The sequence below is a fragment of the Onychomys torridus genome, chromosome 9, assembly GCF_903995425.1.
Source record: "Onychomys torridus chromosome 9, mOncTor1.1, whole genome shotgun sequence".
Lineage (NCBI taxonomy): Eukaryota > Metazoa > Chordata > Mammalia > Rodentia > Cricetidae > Onychomys > Onychomys torridus.
Genome location: NC_050451.1, coordinates 6,523,417 through 6,551,267, shown reverse-complemented (window position 1 = coordinate 6,551,267; position 27,851 = coordinate 6,523,417). Strand labels below are relative to the sequence as shown.

Sequence of the window (27,851 nt, the reverse complement as noted above, 5' to 3'; positions counted from 1 at the left end):
TTCTACCTCCTCACTCATCTGCTGCCCCTTCCCGGGATTCCTCACCAAGCTGATTTTCACTCAGCACCCTATGCTTGGCCCCATGGTGCTTCTTAAGGCCTTCTTCAGTGCTCTGGTCTTACATGGCATCTCTTATCTAGGGACTGGAACTCTCTTACATTCTAGGAAGGAGGAGCTAAGAGGTTGCTCCACCCCTACCCCAGTGTCAGCTGCTCTCAGGATGGCACCTCCTGCGGGGAACCTCTTCTTGAATCCAAGAGGGTACAGAAGACACTCTCAACTTGTTCTCACTCGAGTCTTGCTGTCCAAGTAGAAGTGGGGGTAGATGGTGGGGCCAGGGGACAGCAGCAGCACCTGTTGCTTCCTGGCTCAGCAGGGCTATGCTTCCCTCCCACAGCTGCTGACTGTGTCCGGCTCTCCGTTCAGAACCTCTCCAAGTTGGCCGACACTCTCCCTGCGCCCGAGGTGAGCGAGGCTGTGAGCCTTATCCTGACCTTCGTGAAAGACTCCTATCCTGTCTCCTCTGCGCTGCTCCTGGAGTTTGAGAACGGGGAGGGCTATCCTCTGCTACTCAAAGTACTGTTGCGGTAAGTGGCTGGGCCTGGTGAGAGCAGGGAGAAACTTGACCAAGCAGTGGTGCTCAGAATCATCCTACTGCTTTGGTGGAAGACAAATAGCCAGAGTATCTAAGTGTGTCTTATGAAATTCAAGGCTCCAAAGAGCATGACTAGAAACACCCTCTCTAGGCAGCAGTAACTCAACATGCAGATCAATGTGGGAACCACTTCTTTAGGGAATCAGTGAGTGACAATAATAACCACTTCAGCAAGTCGGCTGCATGGCACACATCGGCTGCATGTTGCTGGCCTGACCTCCACCTCTCAGAGCTCACGTGCCTCTCAGAGACTTTCTGGGGTCTGTTGCAATTTCCCCTACCTCAGTGTTTGGAGAACTGTGTGGGTACCATGTCCTACCCCTGGCTCTCCACCAATCACTGTCAGGAGTTGATGGGTAACTACCCAATAAAGTGGTCCTTTGGATGCTTCTGCTCCACACCATCACAAATCCGTTAGAAGGACAATTGCGGTAGTCCGGGGAGGCACCAGCTTGAGAGTGCATTTCAGTGAGTTTCCTATGCCTGCTTCCTGCTTGTTGTTTCTGAGATCAACTCTCAAGTGAAGGTCTTCTCTCCCAGACCCATGAGCTGTGGGAAAGACACTGCATCTGGGGCTGGACCAACTTCTCCACTCTGGCTTACTGTGTGGGTGTGGGTGCCTAGGTATCAGCAAGAGCAGAAGATGGCAATAAAAGAAATCCCTTTGTGGCATGAACCCTTCCACCGAAGTTGGGGAAGCTGCTTTAGGCAAAGCTGTGCATACTCCTTTGGGCTCTGCTTGGTTTCTCCTCAGTGGAGTGGACCTTAGTAATGTCTTCTACAGAATTCATGACAGAACTGTGCTTCCAATGTACTGGAGATGATTTGGAGAGGCTGAAGGCCCTCAGTGTAGTCTCCATCTCTACAAGGTTTTGTTTTGTTTTGTTTTAAATAAAGAAACACTCCTTCAAAACACTGCTAAGAACAGGTGGTTCTTTGGGTGTGCCATAGAGCACAGTACCATAGAGCACAGTAAGCAGTTTGGCTGATGGTCAGATGGTTGTGGCCATTGTGGTGGCCTGGATGGCATTTTCTACATGTTTCTTCTGTTCACTGGATGGGCAGCTTTTCCTAGGCTTCCTCATAGAAGACAGAAGGGAAAACCAATGTGAAGAAGCAGCTGCTTAGCTCATACCTTCCCTTCCTGCCTTCCTAGGAGTCATGTTTCATGTGTTCCTGATCTGGAAAGGATAGGGCTGGACAGAGACTCTGGGGACCCTGCCCCATGAGCAGAGCAAGGCACCGCTTGACCATCTCCATATAAACACGGAAGCAACCATCCATAGGCTAGGCATGAGGAAATTACAGAAGTCCACATCTTTCCCATGCTGTCTGGGTCTTCCATTCTGGAGGTGCTCTTTATTTTGTGAGCCTCTTAAGTTCATGCCTTTTGGGAGAATCCAGCCATGGAAAGCAGCCTTCCTCTAAATACTAGTAGTACTATAGTTAATCTCTAGCAGGTTCCTCTGTATAGCAGTCTCTACTTCCTGACAGAAAGGATGTTCTCAGGAGATCCTGTGGATGTCCACAACAAAGGATGCTATGGAACCTGACACATACATGTTTCCTCCTATACATACATACTGATAATCAAGTTGGATTTGTAAACCAGGCACAGTAAGAGTCTAACAACAATAGTTAATAGCAAAATACAATATTTATAGCCATATGATAACAAATTAATTTAAAGCATGATTTTTTTTATTTCTAGAATTCTTAGTTTGTGTGTATGTATGCGTTTGTGTGTGTGTGTGTGTGTGTGTGTGTGTGTGTGTGTGAATGCATGTGCTTTTAAAGTTTATTTAATTTATTTAGATAAATTCTCAGATGACTCAGGCTATCTATACTACCAAGGATGATCTTGAATTTCTGATCCTCCTGCCTGTCTGAATTCTGGGATTATAGGCATACATACAACTACTGGTCTTATGCACCACTAGGGATCAAAACCAGGGTACTGTGAATGCTAGACAAACACCCTATCAACTGACCTACACCCTCAGTTCCAACTGATGTGCAGAGGCTGCTGCTGACTATTGGCAGTGACGTTTTAGAGAGCAAACACTAGTAAGAGGGGAGTGTCATGGTCAGAGAGACGGCTCAGTGGTTAAGAGCCCTTGTTGCTCTTGTGGAGGACCTGGTTTCAGTTTCAAACACCTACCTACATGGTGGCTTACAACCATCAGTAACTCTGTTTCAGGGGCTCCAATGTCTTCTTCTGGCCCCTGTAGGCACACACACAATGCACATACATGGATGCAGGCAAAACACTCATACACATGAAATGAACATAAATAAATCTGATTGGGCTTCTCCAGGTGGAAGGCAGAGTTTGCATGTGGAGTTTACACATGGAGTGGTGTTTATCCAGGGCACTTTCCTTGCCTTTGGTGCTGAATTCTCTCTGGCTAGAGACCTGCTGGTCTTTCAGAGGAGCACTGTATGCAAATGTGGCTGCTCCATCCAGGAAGTCCCAGGAGCTGACCCTGTTTGTCCTGCAGGTATGATGGGCTGACCCAGGGTGAAGAGGAACCCAATCTGGAGGAGCTTGTGGAGCTGGTGATGTGGCTGACCACCTGTGGGAGGTCAGAACTGAAGGTGTTTGACAGTGTCACTTATCCTCAGCTTGAAGGCTTCAAGTTCCATCACGAGGCTTCTGGTGGGTCCTCCTTGTGTCTTCAAATAACTAGAGAGTCAGTATGGTGTCCTGAGAAGGCTCTGCATGTCTCTGATTCATTTGCATCTGTCAATGATGCTGCATGGTCTGATGTGTCTGTGACCTTCAGAGCCATGACCCAGACCTATGGATATTAATATCCCCTTAATCTACTTTCCAGCTGTACAATTTCAGCTTCATACAAAGAAGTTCATTTTGTGTGGCAAGTGGAGAAAATAATGCTTAACAGAGGCAAAGTCCCCACCAAGTAACAGTGGCAGTCTCTGGATTCCACTCCTATCCACGGGTGATTACCCGGTACCGTTTGCTTGTATAGTGGAGACTGATGACCCTGAGTCAGCCACCCAGGCTCAGAGGCGGTGGCTTTTCTTCCCAGGATGCTGAATGTGAGTTGATGAAGCCAGTGAGCACACTGATGCTTTCTGAGCAGCAGGTGCTCTGCCCCCTACTGGGTGCTGGTGTGAACAACTAGTGTCAGCTCTAAAATCCCTCTGCTGAGTCTGCCATGCACACATCAAAGCACAGGCTGCTGGATGGAAGACACTGGCACATGCCATGCCTGACCTCTAGTGGGTCTGTCAGGAAAGCCTGCACAGAGGTGCTGGTGAGGGAATTTGGAAGGCTAAATTGTGAGTTGTCTAGGATAAAAGGAAAGGGAAGAGTGTAATGGAACAGAGTACTGGCAGGGAAAGAAACAGTGGCCCGGAACAGCTGGTGGGTCTGGAGATGCAAGCCGGGGTGGAAAGTTACAAGCTGTGAGGAGAGGCAAGAGCCGGTAACATTGCAGGTACCAGCAAGGAAAGGGCATTGGGTAGGGCTAAGCAGACAAACGGTCAGAATGGCTGGTAGGGGAGAGCCCCTGAGTTCCAGCAAATCCAAGGCAGAAAGGGGCTTTGGACCAGGTGTCCTTGAGGGAGAGAGAGTGGGTGGGAGAAAGGGCCACATGAGTAAGGAAGGTACATCTCATTTGTCTAGAAGCAAACCTGACCCTGCGTGGCCATCTCCAGCGTCATTGAATTCTGGTCGATTGAAACCAAATCTCTGGGCCCAGATTTGTTCAGTGAAATATAATGTGGACCAATCATCTACCTTTGATTTGCTCTAAGAAGAAACTGGTTGAATTACTTCTGATCACATATTTTATCTACCTCAATAGATCCCAAATACTGTACCTAGATGTGCAGCCGAAGGCAGGGTAGTTAATGAGACTTTGTCTCCTTTCTTTTCATGCTGCCCCTTGGGGACCCTGTGTGTCTGACCAGCGCAGGCACCTGTTGGTTCAGAGCGGCCATAGATGGAGCACTCAGTTAGCTAAGCTATCTCTGAAGTGCTGATGTGGCCCTTTTCTCAACACAGGCTGGAGTTTGTAGATTTCCAAGACATGTACTCATTGGAACTGAAAAAGAGAAACTTCAAATACTGTGTCCTGAGGATTCAAGCATGCATTTCTAGACAGGCAGGGAGCTAACTTGAGAACTGTTGTCTTTTTCATCTCCAGGGGTGACTGTTAAGAATCTGCAGGCCTTCCAGGTCCTGCAGAATGTTTTCCACAGAGCCAGTGACCCGGTCCTTTGCACCAAAGTGCTTTTGGCCATCAAGACCATGTGGGCCTGGAACCCTCGGAATTTTTTCCTGCTGGAGTGGACCCTGCAACCCATCTCACAGTTTGTAGAGATCATGCCCCTGAAGCCAACTCCAGTGCAGGAGCACTTTTTCCAGCTGTTGGAGACTCTGGTGTTCAAGCTTCTCTACGTGCCCCATGAGATCCTGGCTAAAGTGCAGCGTCTGATCAAGGAGAGCCCTGAGCTGTCTTGCACCCTTGTGGCCTTGCAGAGCATCCTCAGGATCACGGCCAGTGACCGGCTTTTCACAGACATCTTCCGGGATTCAGGACTACTAGGCCTGCTGCTAGCCCAGCTCCGGAAACAGGCCAAGATCATGAGGAAGTCAGGTGGGCAAATGCGCTGATGTCATGTTAGCCAGGCTGGGTCTGCCGATCAGCCCACCCTACAGTGTGACAGAGAATATGAGTATGTACATCCCATTGTGGTGGATAGAGAAAGGCGCTCTGGCACCTACAGCTTCACACAGAACAGGTAGTCTCCAAGTCTCCCCCACCCCCTCCCAGAGCTGAGAGGGATGGACACCACTTTAAGTGAACTCCGGAAACTGAGTCAGGGAATTCACAGTTGCTCCTTGCTCGGCATGTGGGTGAAAACTGCCAAGGAGTCTGATCCTTCAATAAAGCCAAGGGGGACTGGAGTCCTGAGAGGCCTAGGCTTTGGGAGCCCTTCTGGGGTCTGCTGGGGTGTGGCCTTGTGGTCTCCCACTGAGAGTGGGGTTCCGGAGTTCAGATGACCTAGCAGGTCCCTCAGACCTGCCTCATGCACGCCCTGCCCTGGAGACACTTTACACAGGTCTTTGCAATCCTCACCTCCAGCCATTTTCAAATAGGAGCTGGGTACAAAGACTCCTTTCCCTGTTCCTCTTGATTTGCTCAAATCTGTCACTCCCTGTGCCCTGGGAAACCAGCCTGGAGAAGGGACAGCAGGACACAGGAATCTTACCTCCCGTCACCTTTCCCTTCCTTCCTTTGTGGCACTGTCTGGACAGGCCTGGGGGCTGCTCTTTGACTTTAGTCAACATTGCTACTCAGCCTGTTTCCTGCTTCTTGGGAGGGAGGAGGCTGAGGGAGACAGCGTGAACGTGGGGGCAGGTCGGCATCGGCTGGAAGCATGGCTGTGGGATAGCAGGGTGATCTTACCCTGTGACGTCATCTCTCTGTAAAAGACAACAGCTCTCTCACAGGCCTCACAAGAGAGGAAGGGAAAGGACTCACTGTTGTATGTGGCATGTAAAAAGTATACAGGAAATACTATCGTTTTACCATTTGCTATGTAGGAGACTGAGATAGATACTTTACAAGGAGCCTAGGCACCATCAAGAGTTCAGGATCAACCTGTGTCCTCCCTAGAATGCTTGCAAATAGGACCAGGACTTATGTGCTTCCAGAATATTTTTGTGAGACCAAGTCTGGGAAGTGAGTGGTTGTATACTTCTTTCTCTTGCTTTGTAGTTTTGGTCTTTTTCTGTTACTGTAACAAAATGTCATAGACTGGGAAATGTATAAAGAATAGAAGTTTACTTGCAATCCAATGCTCTACCACTGAGCTATCTTCCCAAATAGAAGTTTATTGGGTGTATAGTTCTGGAGGTTGGGAAGTCTAGTATCATGGTGCCAGCATGTGGAGAAGGATTTGTTGCTTTATTATAACTCACTAAAGAGCATTGCACAATGAGATAGAGCAATCCTTCCAGCTTATACACCCCATCTTCATGATTCCATCCAACACTAATTACTTTCCCAAAGGATGTACCTCCAAATACCATTAATGTGTGAGTTAGAAACTAATTCCCGCACAGGGCTTTGGGGGAAACATCCCAGCCACAGCTAACTTCTTGTCTTCAGTCCCCCCTGCATGAAGTTATCAGATCCCTTGCTTTCCTTGGTGCTTACAGGGAAGGCTTGCACAGTACCCTTCAGTGATCCTGTAGCACCCTGGATAGATGATGCCTCTCAGCAGCTTAACATCAGATCCACTCTTCGATCTGATCCCAGACTTACGACCGTTCCCAGAGGAGCATACAGCCCAACCCTGTATGCTAATGTTTCTGTGAGCTAATGTTTCCAGTCTTACTTTGTATTTTTAAATGTGACCTATTGATTCTTACTCACTCTGTCTCTGGTAAATAAATCCCTCTTGTTTTCACTCATTTACTTATTTTTAATTCCCCAAGTAGGAGGTAAACTTCCAGTTTGTTTTGGTAACTTCCCAGCAGTGGGAATGAGCGGTGGATGAAGAGACTGGTTTGGGTCTGTTTCATCTGTGTTTCAGACTCCCTGAGCTGCTTCTTAGCTTAGCCAGGGAGCTGGCAGCCACCCCTGCTAGACACGAGTGGCAGGCTGTAAGGGGAGATCAGGGTGGCAGGGCTTGATTTATCATGGAAGGCAATGCTTGATCCCCAACAGCCCCATCGGCCTCACCTGGGAACCTGTTAGAAACAAGAAGTACCTGATCTCATCCAAGATCTCCTGACCCACCATCTTTGAGGACGGGGCTCAGCACAGACCTTTATATTTCCACATTTCTGATGTGCTCAAGATGGAGAATCATTGGGGTTAGGGTTTTCAGGGCTGGATCTTCAGGGTTGGGCTGTATGCTCCCTTCTAATGGAAGCCTTGCATTAACACCTCTTAAGAAAGGCAGGACACCAAAGGAGGGAGGGATTGTGGACTACACTGTGAAGACAGTAATATTTATTTATTTTCAAATGTGGCAGGAAACAAAGAGCCCAGTCCTGGTGTGCAGGATCCAGAGCGGGAACTCACCTGCGTGATGCTCAACATTGTGGTCAGACTTCTGCAAGGCTCTGTCCGCAATGCAGGTAATGATAGTACTAACCTTACCCTGTCAATCTTCAACTAAATACACACTATGAGTGCTCAAAGGCAATATTCAAGGAATAGTCAGTACCAATGTGATGGCCAATGTCCATGTGCTGGTTGATACCATCTGTAAAATACACACCATGGCTGACACTTCTTAATATTTTATAATGAAGATGATGAGCAAAGATGCTTAATGTAGCATTTTCTAGATTAATGTGGCCATAAAAAAACATTTCACCTCTTTTTAAGTAAAATGTATTGGTACCCTACTTTATTGAATAGAGATGCTTTTTTAAAAAATAAACCACAGTGTAAAAAACTGAGCAAATTAATCTTTTAAAGAAATATAATTTGAGATGGGTGGTGGTGGTGCACGGCTTTAATCCCAGCACTTAGGATTCAGAGGCAGGTGGATCCCTGTGAGTTCAAGGCCAGCTGGTCTACAGAATGAGTTTTAGGACAGCCAAGGTGTAATAAATCTTTTTTGTTGGCCCACCAGTTCCCCAATAATGCCACAGAGACTTCTTATTAGATATGAAAGCTTGGTCTTAGCTTAGGCTCGTTCCCAACTAGCTCTTAGAACTTGTATCTTCTGCCATGTGGCTTTTTCCCTCTCTTCCATCCTGTGTGCCTGACTTATTCCATGTCTCACTGGTATTTTTCTGCATCTGGATTCATCTCCTCCTCCTCTCTCTCTCCTCAGAAATCCTGCCTGTCCTCTCCTGCCTAGCTATTGGTCATAGAGTTTTTTTTATTAAACCAATGAAAAGGCTCCTTGGCAAAGACACATCTTCAGACTGTGCAAAAAGATTATCCCACAGCACCAAGGCTACATAGAGAAACTCTATCTTGAAAAAACAAACAATCAAACAAACAATACACACACACACCACACACACACACACACACACACACACACACACACACACACGTATGTTCCCCTGGTCAAGGATAAATTCACCAATTCTATTTGTCTCTGTTTTTGTTTTGGTTGTTTTGTTTAAGTTTTTAAAGTTTTTCTTTTAAAAAAGGTTCCTTTTTTTATATCAGTACATGGCATGAAGCAGCTGTACTGATTCCTGTCAACAGGCTTGGTGATTTAGACACCAGGGCCACTGGAGCCCTCACAGAGTGACCACATTGAATACAAGTGCCTGCTATTTCATTCTAACAGGGGAGATGTGGTGGCCCAGAAGCAGAATCACATTTCTAGGGGGACTCTCAGACATTTGCTTGGTAGTAGATCAGGTCCGTCTGGGGGAATCTGGGTTTAAAAGGCCTCCCAGCATGATTTCCACTTAAAGGGATTGTGGCTGTGATTTGAATGTCCTGACCTGAAGCATTCAAATCCTCATTAAGCTCTTTGATCAAGTCAATGCTGAGTCTTTATCCCATGAGAATGAATTTGAATGCCAGTCCTGGGCAAGAAAAGCTTGAGATTGCATGTAAACCTGGAAAGAAAAACATACCACACTTAGATTTCATTTTCAAAGAATAAGTAAAAACACTGAAAAAAGAATCTTGGCAGAAAGGATAAAGAGTTGGTGTAGGTCCTAGATTAGGTAAATAGATGGAGAGTGGACCACCCTCAAGGGTTATATTACTTTCCCCTTCTATCTTCATCTTCCTCCTATGGGAAGGTGTTGACAAAATAATTACTACCCCCTCCAAATAGAATCCTCATTGGTGAAGAGTATGGTGTTTCTTCTTAATTCTCAGCTCCAAAGTTTCTCTTTCCCATTAGTCCATTATGGATGTGGATTATAAAACATGAAAGTATTTATCAGAGGGACAAAGAGAGAATGGCGTATAATGGACTTGGGAAGTTGAAAGAAGAAGCCTTCCCCATGATGGAATTGCAGTGCCAAGGTCCACCTTTGTCCTGTCTGTCTTGTTCCCAGTTGTCCTGAAAGATCATGGCATGGTGCCCTTCATCAAGATCTTCCTGGACGATGCGTGCTACCGAGGGGCCTCGCTCAGCATCTTGGAACAGCTGTCAGTCATCAATGCAGAGGAGTACATGAGCATCATTGTAGGTGCCTTGTGTTCATCCACCCAGGGTGAGCTGCAGCTGAAGCTGGATCTTCTCAAGGTGAGTCAAGTCCTCCTTTGTAATTGGCTTTCTCGTGTCTCTGCACCAAGTGATTCACCTGTGTGCATTGCTTCATTGTGTTGGGGAGGCAGATAGTCGTGCCAGGCAGTTTGAGCTACTATAATAAATAAGTCTAATGCACATAGCTACCTGACACAAAAATTTCTTGAGACAAGGTCTCATGTAGCTCAGGCGGGCATCAGACTCATTATGTAGCCAAGGATTACCTTGAGCTTCTGATTCTTCTGCCTCCACCTCCCAAGTGCTGGGATTCCAGGTGTGCACCCCCAAATCAGGCCTTAAATTTGTTTTTATGAAAAATGAATACTTGGGATTGCAGTTCAGGAACAGCTGTCACTGGGGCACTTAACTCAGCTGCAAGATAAGGGAAGACAGGCTAGAGGGAATGGCATAAGACATACTCATTCTAGCTGGAATTAGCACACTCTAGCTTCTTTCCAGTTTTCTTTGGACAGACTTTTGAGCAGGACTCCATTAGCTGCAAGGGGTGATGGGAAATGTAGTCCTTGATCAGGCAGCAACTTCCTAGCACCACTATTATATCATGAAAGTAGGGTGTGAATCAGTGGTGGCCTGATAAATGCTCTGCTGACCCCATTTACCAGTGATCAGGTCTGGCGAGAGTGTTTGGGACACACATTAGAATGAGACGTAACCTGTGCTATTTGGGAGTTTAAGGAACAGTGCTCATAATACACGAGTGCTGGTCACACCTTAGGGAAGGTGGTGCGTACTCTGGGTAGATACTTGGGGGTCACAGAGGAGAGTGTGTGAGCTGGAAAAGACGCTCAAGAGAGTCAAGGTGTAGGGGCAGGGACCCAAATGGACATGCAAGTCTGGGTTATTACATATGTCTAGCAGAAAGAAGCATTTATTTTTGTAATATGGCCAATGATTATCAATTGTCTTAAAGTAGTTCAAGAAATACATACTATATTGATTTAACATCCTTTTATTATTTTTTTGCTGTTTTTTCATTTATTCTTTTGTGGTCTATGCCTTTTAAAAATTCTCTTTTGGGGCTGGTGTGGTGGTGCATTCCTTTAATCCCAGCACTTGGGTGCAAAGGCAGATAAACCTCTATGAATTCAAGGCTGGTCTGATCTATACAGAGAGGTCCAGGCAAGCCAAAGCTATAAATACACTGTGTTTCTAAAACAAAACAAAACAAAACAAAACAAAATAAAAATCAACCTCTTATTTTTAAATTTTATTTATTTAGTTTTTTGTCTTTTCAGTTGTGAGCTTGAGCCTTTAATGGCTGAGCGATCAACTGGTAATTTTTAAAATTCTCTTTGTTTGATGTGTTTGAGGGAAGGACATAAATGTACATACTCCCCAGAGATTTCAGCAGAACTTGTTGCCTCTCTGTGTGACGTGACCCAAAAGAAACACATTCTTGTTCCCCGAACTTGTTGTAATTGGTGACTGAGGAACTTTAAGAAAAATACAAAATTGCCCTGACATTGAAACCTCACCGGGGCAGCTATGGTCCTCTCTCTGCTGTCCTTTTCAATGAGAGGAGTGTGGTGTTTGGGTCTTGGTGTCTAGTTCTCTGCAGAGTCCACGCCAGGCATTGAGGGGGTCATTCCTGTTATTACATGGCATACCCTGAAGTACTAGGTGCTTAAGGCATCCCAAGAAGCTCAAGGGAGAACAACATCATGATCACAATTATGAATTTCATGGATGATAAGAACTCATCATTATTTAATTGCAGGGAAGATAGTAAGTGAAAAGGGTTACTAATAAACAACAAAAAAGGAAAGATAAATGTCTTTTGAAAGACACATGAATGCCATAATGATGTGAGCTAAGACAAAAAATGTAATGAGGGCTGGGATGAAGCTCTGGGGTAGAGGGCTTGCCCGGAAGCAGGGAGGCACTGGGATCCAGTAGCTAGCAGCAGAGAAGGGCAAAAGCTTCATTGAAATGTATTGCTGAGAAAGACCTGAGGTTGGTATGGGCTGGTTTCCTCCCGTTTCAAGCGGAGACATCTAGAGGGCTTCAAAGACTACTGTCACTCAGATGGTAAGCCCAGCAACAGAGCATGGAGCAACCGCTCCCTGTTGTCCAGCTTTCATTGGCTGGGTTTGTGTGTTCTGATAGGAACTGCGAAGGTAGGACCGCAGCCAGGACTTTGGTTTTCCATTGGGTGAAAAATTATCTCTGAAATGTTCAGAGTGAAATCCAAACAGACCCAGAGAGATGAGAGCTCCGCTCTGTGCTGGGAAACAGACAGGAGCTTTCATCCGATGTGGAGAAGAGTACTCTGTCTTGCTCACAGAGAGTTCATCTCATTTACTCTGCAGCCCAGAGGCATCTTATTGGAGTGCTAGCCCCTGGATAATAGGACGGAACTTCTAGAATTAGCAATGCAAAACCATTATGGTGTTTTACAGATTCAATATAATTTCAGAATCACAGCATCAAGAGAGTTCATAAGGAATGAGCCCTCTGTGAGCTTATTTAACAAAGTCAGAGCCCACAGGCTCTCCTCCCACCTCCTCCTCATTCCAAGGCTCTGCTGGGTAGTTAGGAGGCCTCAGGAGCTGCCGTCATCCTCGATGGACTGGGGCTGCTACACACTGCAGTAGAGAGGGTGGAGAGAGGGCTGGCTCCCAGGAGCCTAGTCCAGACTCTGAGTACATGAGTAGTAGCTAGCGAAAGTTCCCTGGAATCTGATGTGGGATCTATGATTGTTTTTAAATCATCCAAGAACCCTTTGCAACTTCACAAACATCTATATGAAATGAGCTTTCTCTGGCTGGATTGCCATTTCAGAAGCTGAAGGCTGGCTGTGCCCAGGGGATAGGGTTTCCAGAGAGGATCAGACAGAGGATGAGCGGGACTCATCTTGGAGTGTTGGGACCCAAGGCAAGGAGGCAGCCAGTGTTCTTCCCAGTGAGGCTGCCATCTCTGGAGGGCAGTCACATCCCACATATGGAGAAGGCCACATCAGGCAGATGCTTTCAGAATCCAATGGCACTTGTGTACCAACACCAAAGCTGTGTGACTACACCACCGATTTTGGCAAAGGATAACAGAGTTAAAGGATAATATAAGCAAATGAATTTCCTCCCTGTGGCCAGGGGGACTGTGATTGGGTTATACACAAATTCAGATTGATTTGCTAATATACATTTAGCTGTTCAACTCAGAGCTTAATCACATTACCTCACCAGTCTTCCAGCATGACACATGGAAAATTATGAGGAATAACAAATAATAGGATGTGAAATAAATCCTGTTAGTCCTAACACAGTTAGCGCCATGCAGCAGACATCCATTTTATAGATTTGGGCTGGAGGAATACTAACTCAGAGCCGATGACATGGTAACTGAGTTAAGAATGAGAAAATGTGCTTAAGGCTGACCTTTCTTGAAATGTGTCAACCCTACCCTGATTACTTTGACTTCTGTTGATTCAATTTATTCCTTTCTGCAGACTTGGAACCCTATGTGATGCATTATCATGCAAAGTTGAACGACAGTAATGGAGGTCCCTCCGCCTAGGCCCCCAGCTCCTGACAAATCATTGCCCGAAGTCCCGAAATATTTATTTGCCTTTATGATAGAAATGTTTCTCTTTAGTTGCTATGAAATTAAGCCTTTGTAATTGGATTTTGGACTCTTTACTTTATGACTCTGCAAATATGAAATTAACCCCATCCCAAGAAATAATAGAGCAGTCTACATTCTAATGAGATTACCCCCATTTTAGATAATGACCTGGAATTTAATAAATCGAACAAAGCAACAATTAAGGGCAGCCATTTCTCCTCTCCCTCCCAACCAGAGGAAAGAAAGTAGCCATCTAGGTGACACCCGCTGAGAGACACAGATCCTGGGGAAAGATTATTGTTGGATTGATTCTGCTTTCAAATATCTGTTCTCACCACTCTTGGAAGGATAGATGGATCTCGTCTTGGCCATGTCTGGCATAAAGTTGGACTACTGGAATTTGCTTCCTCTGGGGCCAGGGTCCAGTGCTCAGACAATTAACTACAATCTATGAAATCTTTCTATTTAATCATTCTCCCTCTTTGCATTGGCTTTGGCCTGTGTCATGTGACAAATTAAAGGGCTTTCTTCATTCCTTTCGCTCGAGGCCAACCTCTAGAAGCTCTCATGGAAATGTAGACTGTTCTATGTCAGAGTTTATAAGGCTTTCTAAATTCATGTCTTGGTGACAGACTTATGTTTTCATGGCACATATCCCATCCCATGACCAGGCACAAGGCCAGTCTCAGATAAGGAGATTTTTACAGACTGATTTCCATGTTCAGACTGCTGTGTGGAGTTTCATTTAGAAGGAAGAGGCTTAAACTATTACCCACTTCACAGTGGTTAGAGTGAGTTCCCTGTTTAGCTGAAGAAATGCTTCTTAGTTGGGAGCTAGTTGGCCGCTCATGCCAAATAGGATTTCCAGAAATAATGGCAGGTAGCTGTGACCCTGTCTATACAGACAAGGGCCTTGCCCAATGTGTACCATGAGCTTTCATATTTACTAAGCACTGCCCTATTGGAGGAACCTTGCTGTGACCACAAACGTGTTTGTCTTGAAGGACTAGTCTGGGTCTTTGTTTTCGAGGGCCCAGGTTTCCCTGCCTATTGACTTCCATCTGTCAAGCTTTGGGTCATCATCCTAAGTCATGTCATTAAGTGGTGGCTCTTAGCCCAAAGTGAGAGTCTCTTTCATTTTTGACCTTTGAACCATATCCCAAGCATCCCAGCATTGATTCTGAACTGTATTCCTTTTCTTGATTCAGTACAGCATTAACTTTCTAAAAGAAGAAAGTACCTCAAACCTCTCTCCATAGTCTACTACACAAAGGCCAGCTGCTATCCAAAAACATGATGGAGATGGCATCCGGTCTCAGATGAGCTCCAGTGCTTCCTGGATTGTCTTTGAGGTCAATGCCAGGACTGTAGGCTTTAAGTATTTCTGTAAACTTGTCCATACCTACTTCATTCCCTCCCTCCTCCCCTCCCTCTCTTTTCCCCTCCTCTCTTTCTTCTCATTCTCCTTCTCGTCCATGTATGGAATATCTGTTATACACCACATACTATAGGCAGTGAATGTATTTTGTAAGTGCTCTGTGAATGTTTGATTTTAGAGAGAAGTAGATTTTCCTATAGACAGCTCGGCCAATTGGAGGGTGGTGGGTTTTGTGTATACTCTGACCATTTGAGCTGCATTTCCCACACAGGGTCTAGACTGTCTGGTAGCCATGTGTCTTGTTCCATGGAAGGTTTGTACTCCCTTCTGGAAATCCTCGTCTTTACAGCCTGCTGCTGAGTAGATTGCCTTTACTCTCTCTCTCTCCTCATGTGGCAGAGCCCTGCTGCTCAAATGGAGAGGGAGATAAAGGATAATAAGCTGAAGTTTTACAATGTCACTGTGTGTCTCCTGCACATTGGAGAGATGTCACATTCCTCACATAGAGAATTAAATGCAGCTGAATTCTCTCAGGGTGAGCAAGTCTGGTGTGGTTCCTTATCAAATGGAGCCCCAGTTTGTTGGCAAGCCAAGACAACCTCCCAGCAGTTGTGTGTGTGTGTGTGTGTGTCTGAGAGTTTGTTCTTAGGATGGGGTAAGGACTGTGGGCTGAGGGTCAAAACTCTCAACCTTCCTGATGCTGCAACCCTTTAATATAGTTCCTCATGTTGTGGTGACCCCCAAGCATAAAATCATTTCCTTGCTACTTCATAACTTTAATTTTGCTACTGCTATGAACTATAATGCAAATATCTGATATTCGACACCCAGAGCAGTCGTGACCCACAGATTGAGAACCACTGTTAGGGAACTATATTTACATAAAGATGCTAGCAGGCAGATTGCCCTTTAAAGCCCACCCTTTGAGAAAAGGCACACATGGACCACCTCAAATAACAACCAGAAAGAACAGGCCTGACATCAGTGTTTAAGAACTGTCCATTTGGCTTACCTAGTTTCTGGTGTCCATGACTCACAGAGCTGAGCCTGGATGTGGCCTTGACCTGTCTGCTGGATTTCTCTGATTTTTCTTTGCTTCTTTCAGTCTCTACTCCGGATCCTGGAGACCCCCAAGGGCCATGCTGCATTCCGAGTCTCCAGTGGCTTCAATGGACTGCTGTCCCTGCTTTCCGATCTCGAAGGGTCCCTCCAAGTGCCTGCGGTGCCAACATGGGGTGCTGTGTCCCCCAGACAGACCCTGGAGCTGGTGTTGCATACCCTTTGTGTGGTGTCCGCTGCCCTGCACTTGGACCCGGTCAACGGGCACTTCTTCAGGAGCAATGGGCTCTTTGAGAAACTGGCCGAGGACCTCTGTCTGCTGGGCTGTTTTGGAGCCCCAGAGGAGGAAGGTGCCCACCAGCTCACCTCATCAGACATGAAGACCAGGCCCTTCATGGATTTGCTGAGCTGTGCCTTTTCCTCCAGCTGCCCGTTCCCACCCAGGGTGCAGAGCTGCCTGCAGATCCTCAGCTTCCTAGACAGCATGGCCAGTGGCACCCTCCACCTCCGCACGGACCTGATGGAGCCAGCCAGTGCGAGGCAGGAGCCTTCTGTGGATGCTCAAAAGGGAGATGCCAGTGGCCGCCAAGGCCACCCCAAGCAGTGGCCGGACCTGGAGGAGAGGTTAGCATTGGACTGACTACTTCTGCTGTGGGTCACCAGTGTGTCTGGGGCCAATTCCTTTCTTATACAGCTATCCCTGTTGGTACAGTGGGTAAGCAGGCCATGCTACAGACTGGGTGTGCTAGAGAGTTGTCAGACTTGTAAATCCCTTAGAGGATTCCAGGCTCCTCATAGCAAATTTGAGTTGAGTCAGCATAGGGCTGGAGGAATCTGCTGATTTGGACAAGAGCCAAAGGCTTTTCTGGATGCCTAGAAGGCAAGAGCAGGCCTCCATGGAGACAGACTTCCTCCTCTGGGATCCTCTGTGCTCCTGGGAGTTGTGGGTGCTTATGTGGGGTCTTCCTGAGTGTTGAGGTGACCTGAGCCTCTGTGTCCTTGTTTCCCTCCCAGAGTGCTGCCCAGGGCTTGGGTGAGCTTTTGAGATTGTTGGCTCACAAACCACAGGGCTCTTCCTTGTCTTTTGTGTTACTTCCATTTTTTCCTAGCAAACCATCCTCTCCACAGGCTCAGACTTTTGCAAAAACTGTAGAACATAGTTCCTCTAAAGCAAGGAATGTGAGGACCCATCCCCACCCATTCTGAATACTACTTTAAAATTCTTTTGCAATGTGTAAAATATATCATAGTTTACTTATTTTTATTATTCAAAAATATTTTTAGTGATGCAAATTCACTGTGCACAGAATTAGGTTCTACAAAAAGTGGTTCTTTCAAACATATCATGTAGGTCATCCTTCATCCCAGTCTCCTTCATCACCCTAGGGATGCGGTCTACTATGCCTTTCTCCCTGGCTGCCTTCATTCCTCCAGCATCCTTTCTGTGTTTTACATGTCTTTAAGGAATTCTAGGACCCACAAATTAGATAAAACATACTTTGTCTTTCTGTGTATGGCTAAGATCATAACGTTGGTAGTCGATGACCTCTTTTGTTCTACACAAGCAAGAAAGACAAAAATCACATTAATACTGTGGTGACGTTTTCTGGGACACACTACAGTTTGTCTGGAGAAGGTCCCCATTTTCCAGAGGCAAGAGGGATGGGTGTTAAGTCTCCACATACTGAGACAATCATAAGACATCTTTGTTTCAAGGATAATTTGGTCTATTTATGGGTTTTCTGTTTCTAGTCCTACATCTTGTCTGTGGCCATACCATCCTGAATATACCCAACCGTGTCTAATATTGCATCCCTGTGCCAACCAAGTTGTTGGCAGTACATTGATTGTCACACCTGACTTGCTGACTTTAGAAGGGACTTTGCATGTGTTCAGGAGAGCATTTGGTTTTTCTTGGCTGTTTTTACTGTCCAATGTATGCTCTCCAGGCAGGAGCTGGTCATCTGTTCTCCAGCAGAGGTGGTATCAAAAACACTTCTGGACCTGGGCTTTATGCTAGGGTTTTTCACTAAGCCTTTGTGAGCCTGGTGTTTTCTTGTGAGAACAATGCTTACTGTAGACCAAATTCCCATTTATTTTGAACTTACCAAGGTAAGTTATTGTTCAAGATCACCCCCATTTCATTTGCCCAAATTTCAATTTATTGGAAAAGGATGCTCTTTTTCTTTCTTTCAAGAAGGGAGGGGGCATGCATCTTACTATGTTGCCCAGGCTAGCCTCAAACTTTTGGACTCAAGAGATCCTCTTGCCTCAGCCTTGTGAGTAGCTGGGAATTCTGGTGTGTGCCAGTGGACCCTGTTGTCTTCTTAGCATTTGTCTTCTGCTTGGTTGTCCCCAACTTACCCTGAGTGTCCTGCATTGTGATTTCCTTGGTGCTCTGTCCTGCAGCAATTTGGCCAGAGGCTTGTTTTTAATTTGTCATTTGAACTGCTTTTGACATTTTCTGTTTCTCTTACCTGTTTATTTTATTCTGATTTGTCATCATTTTCTCCTTTGGGACTCATTCTGGAATCTTTTTCTTGCCTTGGATCATTAGGATTAACCACAGTCTTCTTTTAAACCCATGCATCTCTCTGTATCCTCTGTATCCAATAAGTTGATGTTACATTTCTATATAGCTCTGTGTTTTCTGCCTTCCATGTAATCTGTGCTGGATATCTTTGAATTTGCAGTGCTACAGACCAGTCCTGCTTATCCTTTGCTGTTCACTGCTACCTCCAAGGCCATAAAGGTGGTAAATTTCCATAAATGCTCCACATGGACCTGGAAAGAATGCACATCTTCTAATTGTCAGAACAATGTTCAGTTTTTGACCACTGAATCAAATTTGTAATTGTTTTCCCATACCATTAAATGGCTAAATCAGTTTGGGGTGTCACTTGTCAAGAAAGATACATTAAAAACCACTATGATGGAGAATATGTATATACTAATGTTTTAATTTACTTTGAACTTGCATACAAAGTAACATGTTTCTTTATGGCAATTTCATATATAACTTAATTTTAATTTTGGCTGATTCTCCTCCCCCATTTCTCTCTCCATCTCCCTGGCCCATCTTTATACCTTCCCATCCCCAACCTTCCCCTTCCACTTTTACATCTCATGTGTTCCACAACTTTCCCCATCCCCTCCCTGAAACTCTCCTGCCCATCTCACAGACTTTCTTAGTTTCCTGGTCTCTACTCATATTTACTAACACACACACACACACACACACACACACACACACACACACAATCTCAAAAGCATTTATCTTTTGAGCCTTGCTTACCTTACTTAACAAAATATTTTCCATCCGCTCATTTTCCTGAAACTTCCATTTTTCTTTATGGCTGAATAAAATTCCATTGTGCACATGTATCATGCCATTTTCCCTTCATCTGTTGATGGAAATCTAGACTGCTATAATTTCCTTGCTGTGGTGAATAAAGCAGCAAACATGGATGTGGTAGTATCTCTGTGGTAGCACAAAGTCCTTTGGGAGTATGCATGAGTGTTATAGCTTAGTTTTAGGACAGTTCTATTGGTTGTGTTGTGAGAAGCCTCTGAATCGATTTCCATAGTGGTTGTACAAGCTTGCACTCCTACACGCAATGATTAAAAGCCCATTCCCTTCCAATAGTTGCCAGCATTTGTTATCAGGATTTGTGTGTGTGTGTGTGTGTGTGTGTGTGTGTGTGTGTGTGTGTGTGTGTGTGTGTGTGTGTGTTAGCTATTCTAAATGGGGTGAGATGGAATCTTATAAAAGTTTTAATTTGCATTTCTTTAAAAGTCAAGGATGTTGAACACTTGAAAAATTTACTTACTGGCACTTTGTGTCTCTCCTTTTGAGAACTGTCTATTCATTAGCTCATTTTATTGACTGGAAGTTTTGTTTCTTTATTGTTGAATTTTTACATTTCTTCACGTACTCTGGTTACCAACCTCTGTCCGAAATCATCTGGTAAAGACTTTTTTCCTGTTCTGTAGACTGTCATCTTTTCACTTTGATGACGATCTCCTTTGCCACAGAGAAGTTCTTTAATTGATAATCTCATTTGCCAGTTCTTGAAACTATTTCCTGTGCTACGAGAGTCCTGCTCAGAGAGTCTTGCCTGAGAGCATCTTTTCCTTTCCCAGTTTCATGTTTCAGGTCTTAAATTAAGACATTTAATTTTGAGTCAATTGTTTCACAGGGTGAGCGATGTGGATCTAATTTCATTCTCAGGTGTATATGCAGTATAAAATACAAAGTGGGGACTGGATATTTTGTTGTTTGTATCTGACCTCTTTTTCTTTGTATCTGAATAGCTGGGGTTTTTAATTTACTGTTTTCCATCTATTAGTATTCAGTGGATACCCTCTATGCTTAGGATTTTAGTGATTGCCTGAAGTAACTTAACAGGCCTTCTCAGAAGGTTTAAAGTTAAATCTTATGTTCATCACCTTTTGGATTATACAGAAAGAACCATAGAGATCTTAGCTCTGCTGTACTGACCTTGTACATTAGTGTTGATCTGTAGTTTATTTTCACTTTATTTCAGGTAATCTCTCAAATCTGTTATCTATTGTTTTATTCAAAGTTTATTTAGACTTTCTACATATTTAAGTAGACTCTATATATCAGTTAGACTCTATATTAGATGATATACTTCCCATTCCCATTCTTCCTAGCACCTGTACCTTTTAATGTGGTATCATTTTGTAAATGGTACTTAGAACACCATTGGAGTTTTTCTTTCTTTAAGGTCTATTTGGGATAAACTCCTTAAGTTTTATTAGTCTGAAAAAAAAAATACTAATTTTCTCCCTAATTGTTGGAAGGTGGTTTTGCTTGGTATACACTTTTGGACTAATAGGTTTTTTTTCCTTGGAACACAGAAAAGGTCCCCTTAGCTATTTATTTCAATTATGGTTATTAACCATTTACTTTTCTTTGGAAAAAATCTTTGCCAGCAAACAGAAAAACATTTTCAGGTTGGGGATTTAGCTCAGTGGTAGAGCGCTTGCCTAGCAAGCGCAAGGTCCTGGGTTTGATCCTCAGCTCAAAAAAAAAATTTTTTTTTTTTCAACTTACTTTGTATTCTTTAAAGAGCTGCATCTTTCCTGTTCTGTAGTTTCACATCATGGACCCGGGTGTGGATTATTATAAAGCTTCATTCAACTTGATGTCCATTGAAATTACTATATCTGAAAATTGAGGTTCATCATCAATCCTGCATATAATTTTATTACCTTTTTCTAACTGTTTAAAAATATGCACTGCAGCCTGGTGGTGGTGGTGGTGCATGCCTTTAATCCTAGTACTCGGGAGGCAAAGGCAGGTGGACCTCTGGGTTTGAGACCAGCCTGGTCTACAGAGCGAGTTCCAGGACAGCCAGGGCTACACAGAGAAACTCTGTCTCAACACACACACACACACACACACACACACACACACACACACACACACACACACCCTTTCCTCTACCCAGGACCCTTCCTTCTTCACACACACACACACACACACACACACACACACACACACACCCTTTCCTCTACCCAGTACCCTTCCTTCCTCACAGAGTGTCACCTGGACAATAGCATCTTCTGTCTCATCTCCCTACTTGGATGTCATTCCCAGAAGCTTCCACTGGCTCCCTGACTCTTACCACAGATCCAGTCAGGTCTTGGTGTCAATCACTTGCAGATAGCTGCTTGAGAACGCAGCTCTGAAGTTGAGGTTTAGGAATCTGATTTCATTCTTTATTCATTTTAAGACTGATTTGTTTTTAATCATGAACATGCATGTGTGTGTGTGTGTGTGTGTGTGTGTGTGTGTGTGTGTGTGTGTGTGTATGTGCGCACGCGCGCACCTATAGATGTCAGAGGCACAGGATCCCCTTAGCTGGAGTTACAGCAGTTGTAAACTACCGGACATGGGTGCTGGGAACCGAACTCAGGACCTCTGCAAGAGCAGTAAGTGTTCTTACCTGCTGAGCCACCTCTCCAGCTCCAGGAATCAGATTTTAAAAGTCCCTATTTTAGTTGGTAAGCAAAGTTGAGAACTTCTGACCATGAGGCTGTAAGTGTCTTCTCCTGTAAAAATACCTTATATATGTTGTAGTTTTTATTAAGGTGAAATTCACAGTTATCAGGTGAACAGTCCAGGGGAATTTCATGTATTCACAATGTCAGGTGATGACTTCCTTTATTTAGGTCCCAAATATTTTTGTCACCCCCAAGTTATGCCCATATACCTACCTTCCTTGTTCCTTTCCTTAACCCTAAGGCAGCCCACAGTCTGTTTTCTGTCTCTGTGATTTTACCTGTTCTGGGTTGGGCCTTTCTTTCACACAGGCTAATGTCTTTGAAGTTCATTTGTGTTGTAATGGAATGCAAAGTACTTATTCCTTCTTGTTGGATGAATAAATACTGTGCCATTGTGTGTACACTCCAAGGTTTGGCGATCCATGGAGGTGTTAGAGCACACTTGATTTCTTTCAGTTTTTGGCCATTGTAAACAGTGTTTCTGTGAATATTTACATATTTATATTTGAGTGCATATGTTCAATCTTTTGGTGATATACTTAGGATGAAATGCTGGGTTCGATGGTGGCTCTGTGTTTAACTCTGAGGACCTGCCAACTGTCTTTACCATGGCATCTGAGACGGTTCTACATCTCTGTCAGTGGTCCATGAGGGTTCTAACTCTCTGTATGCTTGCAAATGTTTGTGTTCTTTTGAAAGAGCACAGCCATTCTAGTGTGTACAGTGGTCATCAAAGCAATTTTGGTTTTGATTTTCCCAGTGGCTAACTATGGTGAATATCTTTTCTGGTGTTTCTTGTGTATTCTTTGGAGAAATGTCTATTTAAGACCATGGGCTGTTTTAAGTTAGGTAGAAACCACAGACTTCTTTGTTGAGTTGTGTGAATTCTTTATTTATTGCAGATATTAGATCATTATCAAATATATTATTTGTAACTTTTTCTCCCATTCTATAGGTTGTCCTTTCATATTTTAATGATGTCTTCTGATGTACAAAGTGTTTTAACTTTTGTCAAGTCCTATGTTTGTTTGTTTTTTTTTTTTGTGTGTGTGGTTTTGTCAACATATGCTAGGATCCATGGCCGAATCCAAGGTCATGGAGATTTACCTTGATATTTTCTTCTAAAAGTTTTATGATTTCAATTCTTATCTTGTGTCATTGATCCATTTAAGTTACCTTCTGCATATGGTGTGAAGCAGAGCATAACTCCTTTCTTTCACATGTGGCCATCCAGGTATCCTGGTATAATTTGTTGAAGAGTCCATCCATGATGGGGGATGGTACCCTTGTGAAAAATCAGATGGCCATAGGTGCTTAAGTTCATTTCTGGATCTTTAAATCTATTTCACTGTTTTCTGTGTCTGTCCTCACATTAATACCACATTGTTTTGATTATTGTAGCTTTGCTGTAAGTTTTAAACTGAGCAAGTGTGAGCTATCCACCTTGGTCCTTCTCTTGTGAACAGTGATTTTGGTGCTTAGTGTCACTTTTGGCTCTCTGTTTGGCCCTCACCATTTGGCATGATAGCCAAAGACTTTCCAAGTACCTTTTGTCATGTTGAAGAAGTGTTCTTCTGTCCCTCACATTTCCAGCATGAAATAGGGTCGGGGTTTGTCAAATACTTTGTGTGCAGCAGTTGAGGTGATCATGTTTCTCCCAAGTGCTATATTTTATCGATGAATTTCCTATGCTGAGCACTCCTGCATTTTTGGATCAAGTCCTGTTTGCCCTGGTGTATAGTTCTCAGTGTACGTTGTAGGATATGCCAGTGTGCTAATGCTGTGGATGGGGGTTTGCATGTATGTTCACATAGGATATTGTTCTGTAGGCCATTTGCTGTGTTGTCTTTATGTGGCTTTAGTGTCTGGTGATAACCAGGCTTCTTCACTGGTTCCTGAATATGCCAGGCATACTCCTGCTGTGGGGCTTTGCCATGGCAGTACCATTTGCCTAAAATAACTTGTCCCTGGGTATCTGTACCCTCTTTCAACCTGTCTCCAACAAAGCACTCTTGGCTCTTTCGTCTCATCTTACATTTTTCTCAATAGCAATTGCCATTTTCTTCATATGATAGAAGTTAATTATTCATTATTATGCTTTGCTAACTTTCTTGTCTGTGTCTGGAGTTAATTTCTTTACCTCATTCATCTGTTTGTCACATCGATCTCCTATGTGACCACTGACACTTTTAGAAAGCAGGACTCTGCAATATTTCTCTGGCCCTTTGGCTCACTCTTCATCTTTTGTTCCTGGTATTGAAAGGCTGTAATGTTGTGGGGGTGTTGTTAGTGGCTTGTCTTCTCAACTTTTTTGTTGTTTCCTTGTTAAGTTTTACATGTCTGAAAGGATGAGAATTTTCATTTTCCATTTGTCTGTTTGTTTTATGTTACAGGGATCTTCCTGGTGAAGAGTCTTCACTTGGCATTATGTTCCTCACTCCTGTTGAGGACAGGTGGTGGGGAAGGCATATGAGTGTCAGATACAATGATTTCACAGCAGTCACGACACTAACCTGTAGCCAAAGACACGGGTGCATCTCAGGTGTGTCTCAGAGGAGACACAGAGATAGTTGTGCTTGGGCACAGACTGGGAAAAATGGGTGTACAGGTTTTAGAGCTAGTGGTATCAATGATTAAGTAGTGAAGAGAGAATGGGAAAGGAGGGGGAGGAGAGAGTAAAGTATGAATGAAAGATAATGTATATGGGTTGGGTATGAGGAATGAATAAAGAGGGTATGGCAGGGCGGGTGCATGGGGACGACAAACAGTCATACAAGCCTGTCCTGGGGAGTTCTAAGCTATCAGGAAAGAAGCAAGCAAATGTATCGATGAGTGTATAAAGAACTAGCAATACAAATTTGAAAAAAGGAAAGCATAATGAAATAGAAGCTATGATGGCACCACTGTTTCCTCTTAGGCTGGTTGATGTGGCCTCTCCCTCCCCCTCCCCCTGACCCTCCTCGGGGTCAATCCTGCTGAGGGAAGAGGGGACTCCTGGACTCGGTTCTTCGGATAAGCCACATAGGCTAACCTTGGCTGATTACTCGTCTATGGTTCCTACCTTCAAGTGACAAATTGGTTTCTGACTTCTGGTGTTTTGAGGCTTTTTCCTGTCCTTTCGCCCTCCCTCTCTTCCTTCTGTTACTCCTTTCTTTTCATCCTTCATCCCTCATTATTCTCTCTTTCTTTCCCCTGCTTTTTTTCTTTCACTGGGACACAGATCTGAGGACAGTTGGAAAGCCCACCAGTTTGTGTTCACCTTTGTTTTTGAGAGGTGACTTCCTCACCGTGCAGATGGCCAACCAATTTGGTCACAACATAGGATCATCTTAATGCACTCCTGAATTTGGTTTGCAAGTGCTCTTGGGGGCATTTTGTATCTGTGCACATCTGGGACATTGGTCTGCAGTCTTGGTAGTGGTGGTGTGCGCTTATCCAGCTTTGGTATCAGGGTCACACTGACTTCATAGAGTGAGTCTGTTGGTGTCCTTCCCTCTGCTGTTTCTGAGGGACAGCTTGAGGAACATTAGTGTCAGCTCTTTCCTAAAAGTTTGACAGAATTAAGCTGCAAATTAGTCTGAGCTTTTCTTCTTACTTAATTTAAAAGATTTGTAAAATTACATCTATTTCTCTATTAACTAATTAACTTATTTGGTGTGCGTCTGAGTGCATGTACATGCATGTGAGTGCATGTACAACTCAGAGATTGGAGGACAACTTGTGGGAGTTGGTGCTCTTCTGCCATGTAAGTTCTGGGGGTGAACCTCAGGTCTCAATGCCTGATGGCAGCAGTTTGCCCACCTCACCAACCCTGGGCTTCTCCTTGTAGGAAGCCCTTTTGTTACTTCTTCAATTTCATTGCTTATGGATCTGTTTGAGTTATTAATACATTATTGATTTAATTTCATAGTTCATGTGCATTTAGAAATTCATTCATTTCTTCAGCTTTTCTAGTTCTTGGGGATGGTTAGCCATTCTGGTTGTTTGGGTGAACTGGTTCCTTTTTCCTCACTATTATGTGTTTGCTGGTTGGCTGTGTTGGACATGACAAAGCCTTCCCTGTCTTCATTTGTACATCTACTCATTGTGGGAAATGCATTCTTTTCCTCCACCATACACATTTTCAATGGACTTGGTTCTTGTCACTCCTTTGGGGACACTTGGGACCACTGGATAAATGCTAGCTAGAAGCATGGTGAGCTTCCCAGAGGAAACAAAAATGCACAGACTTGTGTTTGCCAACTCAAGATGGCCATCCACTGAATAGGTCTCAGAGAAGTGGGAAGGCATGGCTTGCCTCTAAGCCTCCACCTCTGCTCTCTGGGTGGTTTTCACTAGTTTTATTATTATGTTTCTTCACTTGCTTTGAGTTTACATTTTTCCTCTTAAATTATAGTATCTGAAGGTGGACACTTAGGCTGCTTGATCCAAGCCCTGGTTTCTTGTGTAATGTAAGCATCTCATCTCAGGAATCTCCTCAAAGTAACGCTCTAGCAGTACCTCACAAATGTTTCCATGTTTGCCCTTTCCATTTCCATTTGGAATACTTATTTTTTCTCTTGGGGAGCTGGGGAAACAGCCAGTTGTTAAAGCTTTTGCTTTGCAAGCTTGAGAGGGAAAATGAGATAAAGTCATGGCACATGCTTATAATCCCAGCACTAAGGAGTTGAGACAGATATGTGTCTGTGTCCTTAGAAGGAAATGTGATATTATTGACTCCATTTTACAGCTGGGCCATATTAGGCTCAGATGCATCAGTTCAAGGTCATTCACTCATTAGGTGGTGCACAGAGAATGTGAGTCATGGTCTGTTTTAGAAAAAAGATACAGAAAACTGCACAAAAAGGGATGAAAGGAGGTCAGGTCACATGTCCTGTTTCCCTTCTCTTTGCAGGATGGATGAGGGTGACGTCATGATCATGCATCCTGGGATCATATGCATCATGGTGAGACTGCTGCCACGCCTGTACCTTGACGATCACCCGCAGGTATCTTTTGATGAACACGTGCTTTGTCTCTGTTACCTGGCTTTTCTATAGGGTGCCTTCTGGGGTGGGACTTTCTTTGTTCTAGTGTACCATGATTAGCAAAGCCACCCCTGGGCAGAAACTCCTGAAGGGTGGCACCAGTGTGTCTGGGACCCTTGATAGATCTGTGACCACCCTTCAATCGGCATTCAAAGTAGTCACTCCTACGGATTAGGTGACCCTCTAAAAACAACAGGTGAAAAAACGTAGTTGACGGTGGTTGGTTCAGCTTTGCTTCATTCATGGGGGTGTCTGTTTCAGGAAGAAATGACAGTTAATTGGTGTTCATGTCATCTGAACACAACTGTGACATGGTACACATGTTGCAGGTCTCTGAAACTTGAGACAAGTGGAGTGGATGGGGGGGCGATCTTGCTGGTAGAGATGGGACTGATCTTACTACTAAGAAACAGTGGTGTCTGGTGTAGGAGTGACAGAAGCCCTAATATGGTCCAAGTTCATATGTCCTCTGGTGACTTCACTTCTTATTCTGCATTCTGTTCTCCTGGAAAACAATGACACAGTGAGCATAAAGCTGGTGAGTAGGAGATCCATCAGAGTGGCATGGAATGTCCTGGAAATGGGCTACAGAGTTAGTAATAACTATGCCATAATAGTCCTGGGTCATGGGATGATACTCCACAATGACATATTGCATGTAGCAGTGGCTCCCTAAGCTTCCCCTGCCCAGTGATGGGTAGTTATCTTAGGTTGTAAGAACACTTGATGATGTTCATACAATGAAGTAGCCTAACAGGGTGTGTCCATGTTTTTAACTAGCAGATGGCAGTATTTCTCATGACCCTGTGTATCAACAGGGATGGGGATACACTCCACATGGTACTGGCTGAGATGGAACCCCCCTAAAGGCTCCTCCATTAATGGATCCAACATT

The 27,851-nt window shown here is 44.3% G+C and overlaps 1 protein-coding gene across 1 annotated transcript in view; it reads left to right on the top strand.

Annotated features, from left to right (window-relative positions):
* Wdfy4 (WDFY family member 4) overlaps positions 1–27,851 on the top strand; it is a 211,328-nt gene that overhangs the window by 5,214 nt on the left and 178,263 nt on the right. Inside the window, 7 exon segments of the mRNA XM_036199282.1 lie at positions 398–587; positions 3,157–3,314; positions 4,831–5,283; positions 7,674–7,778; positions 9,684–9,874; positions 15,943–16,520; positions 26,824–26,917. Coding sequence (XP_036055175.1) covers positions 398–587; positions 3,157–3,314; positions 4,831–5,283; positions 7,674–7,778; positions 9,684–9,874; positions 15,943–16,520; positions 26,824–26,917 — 1,769 coding nt within the window.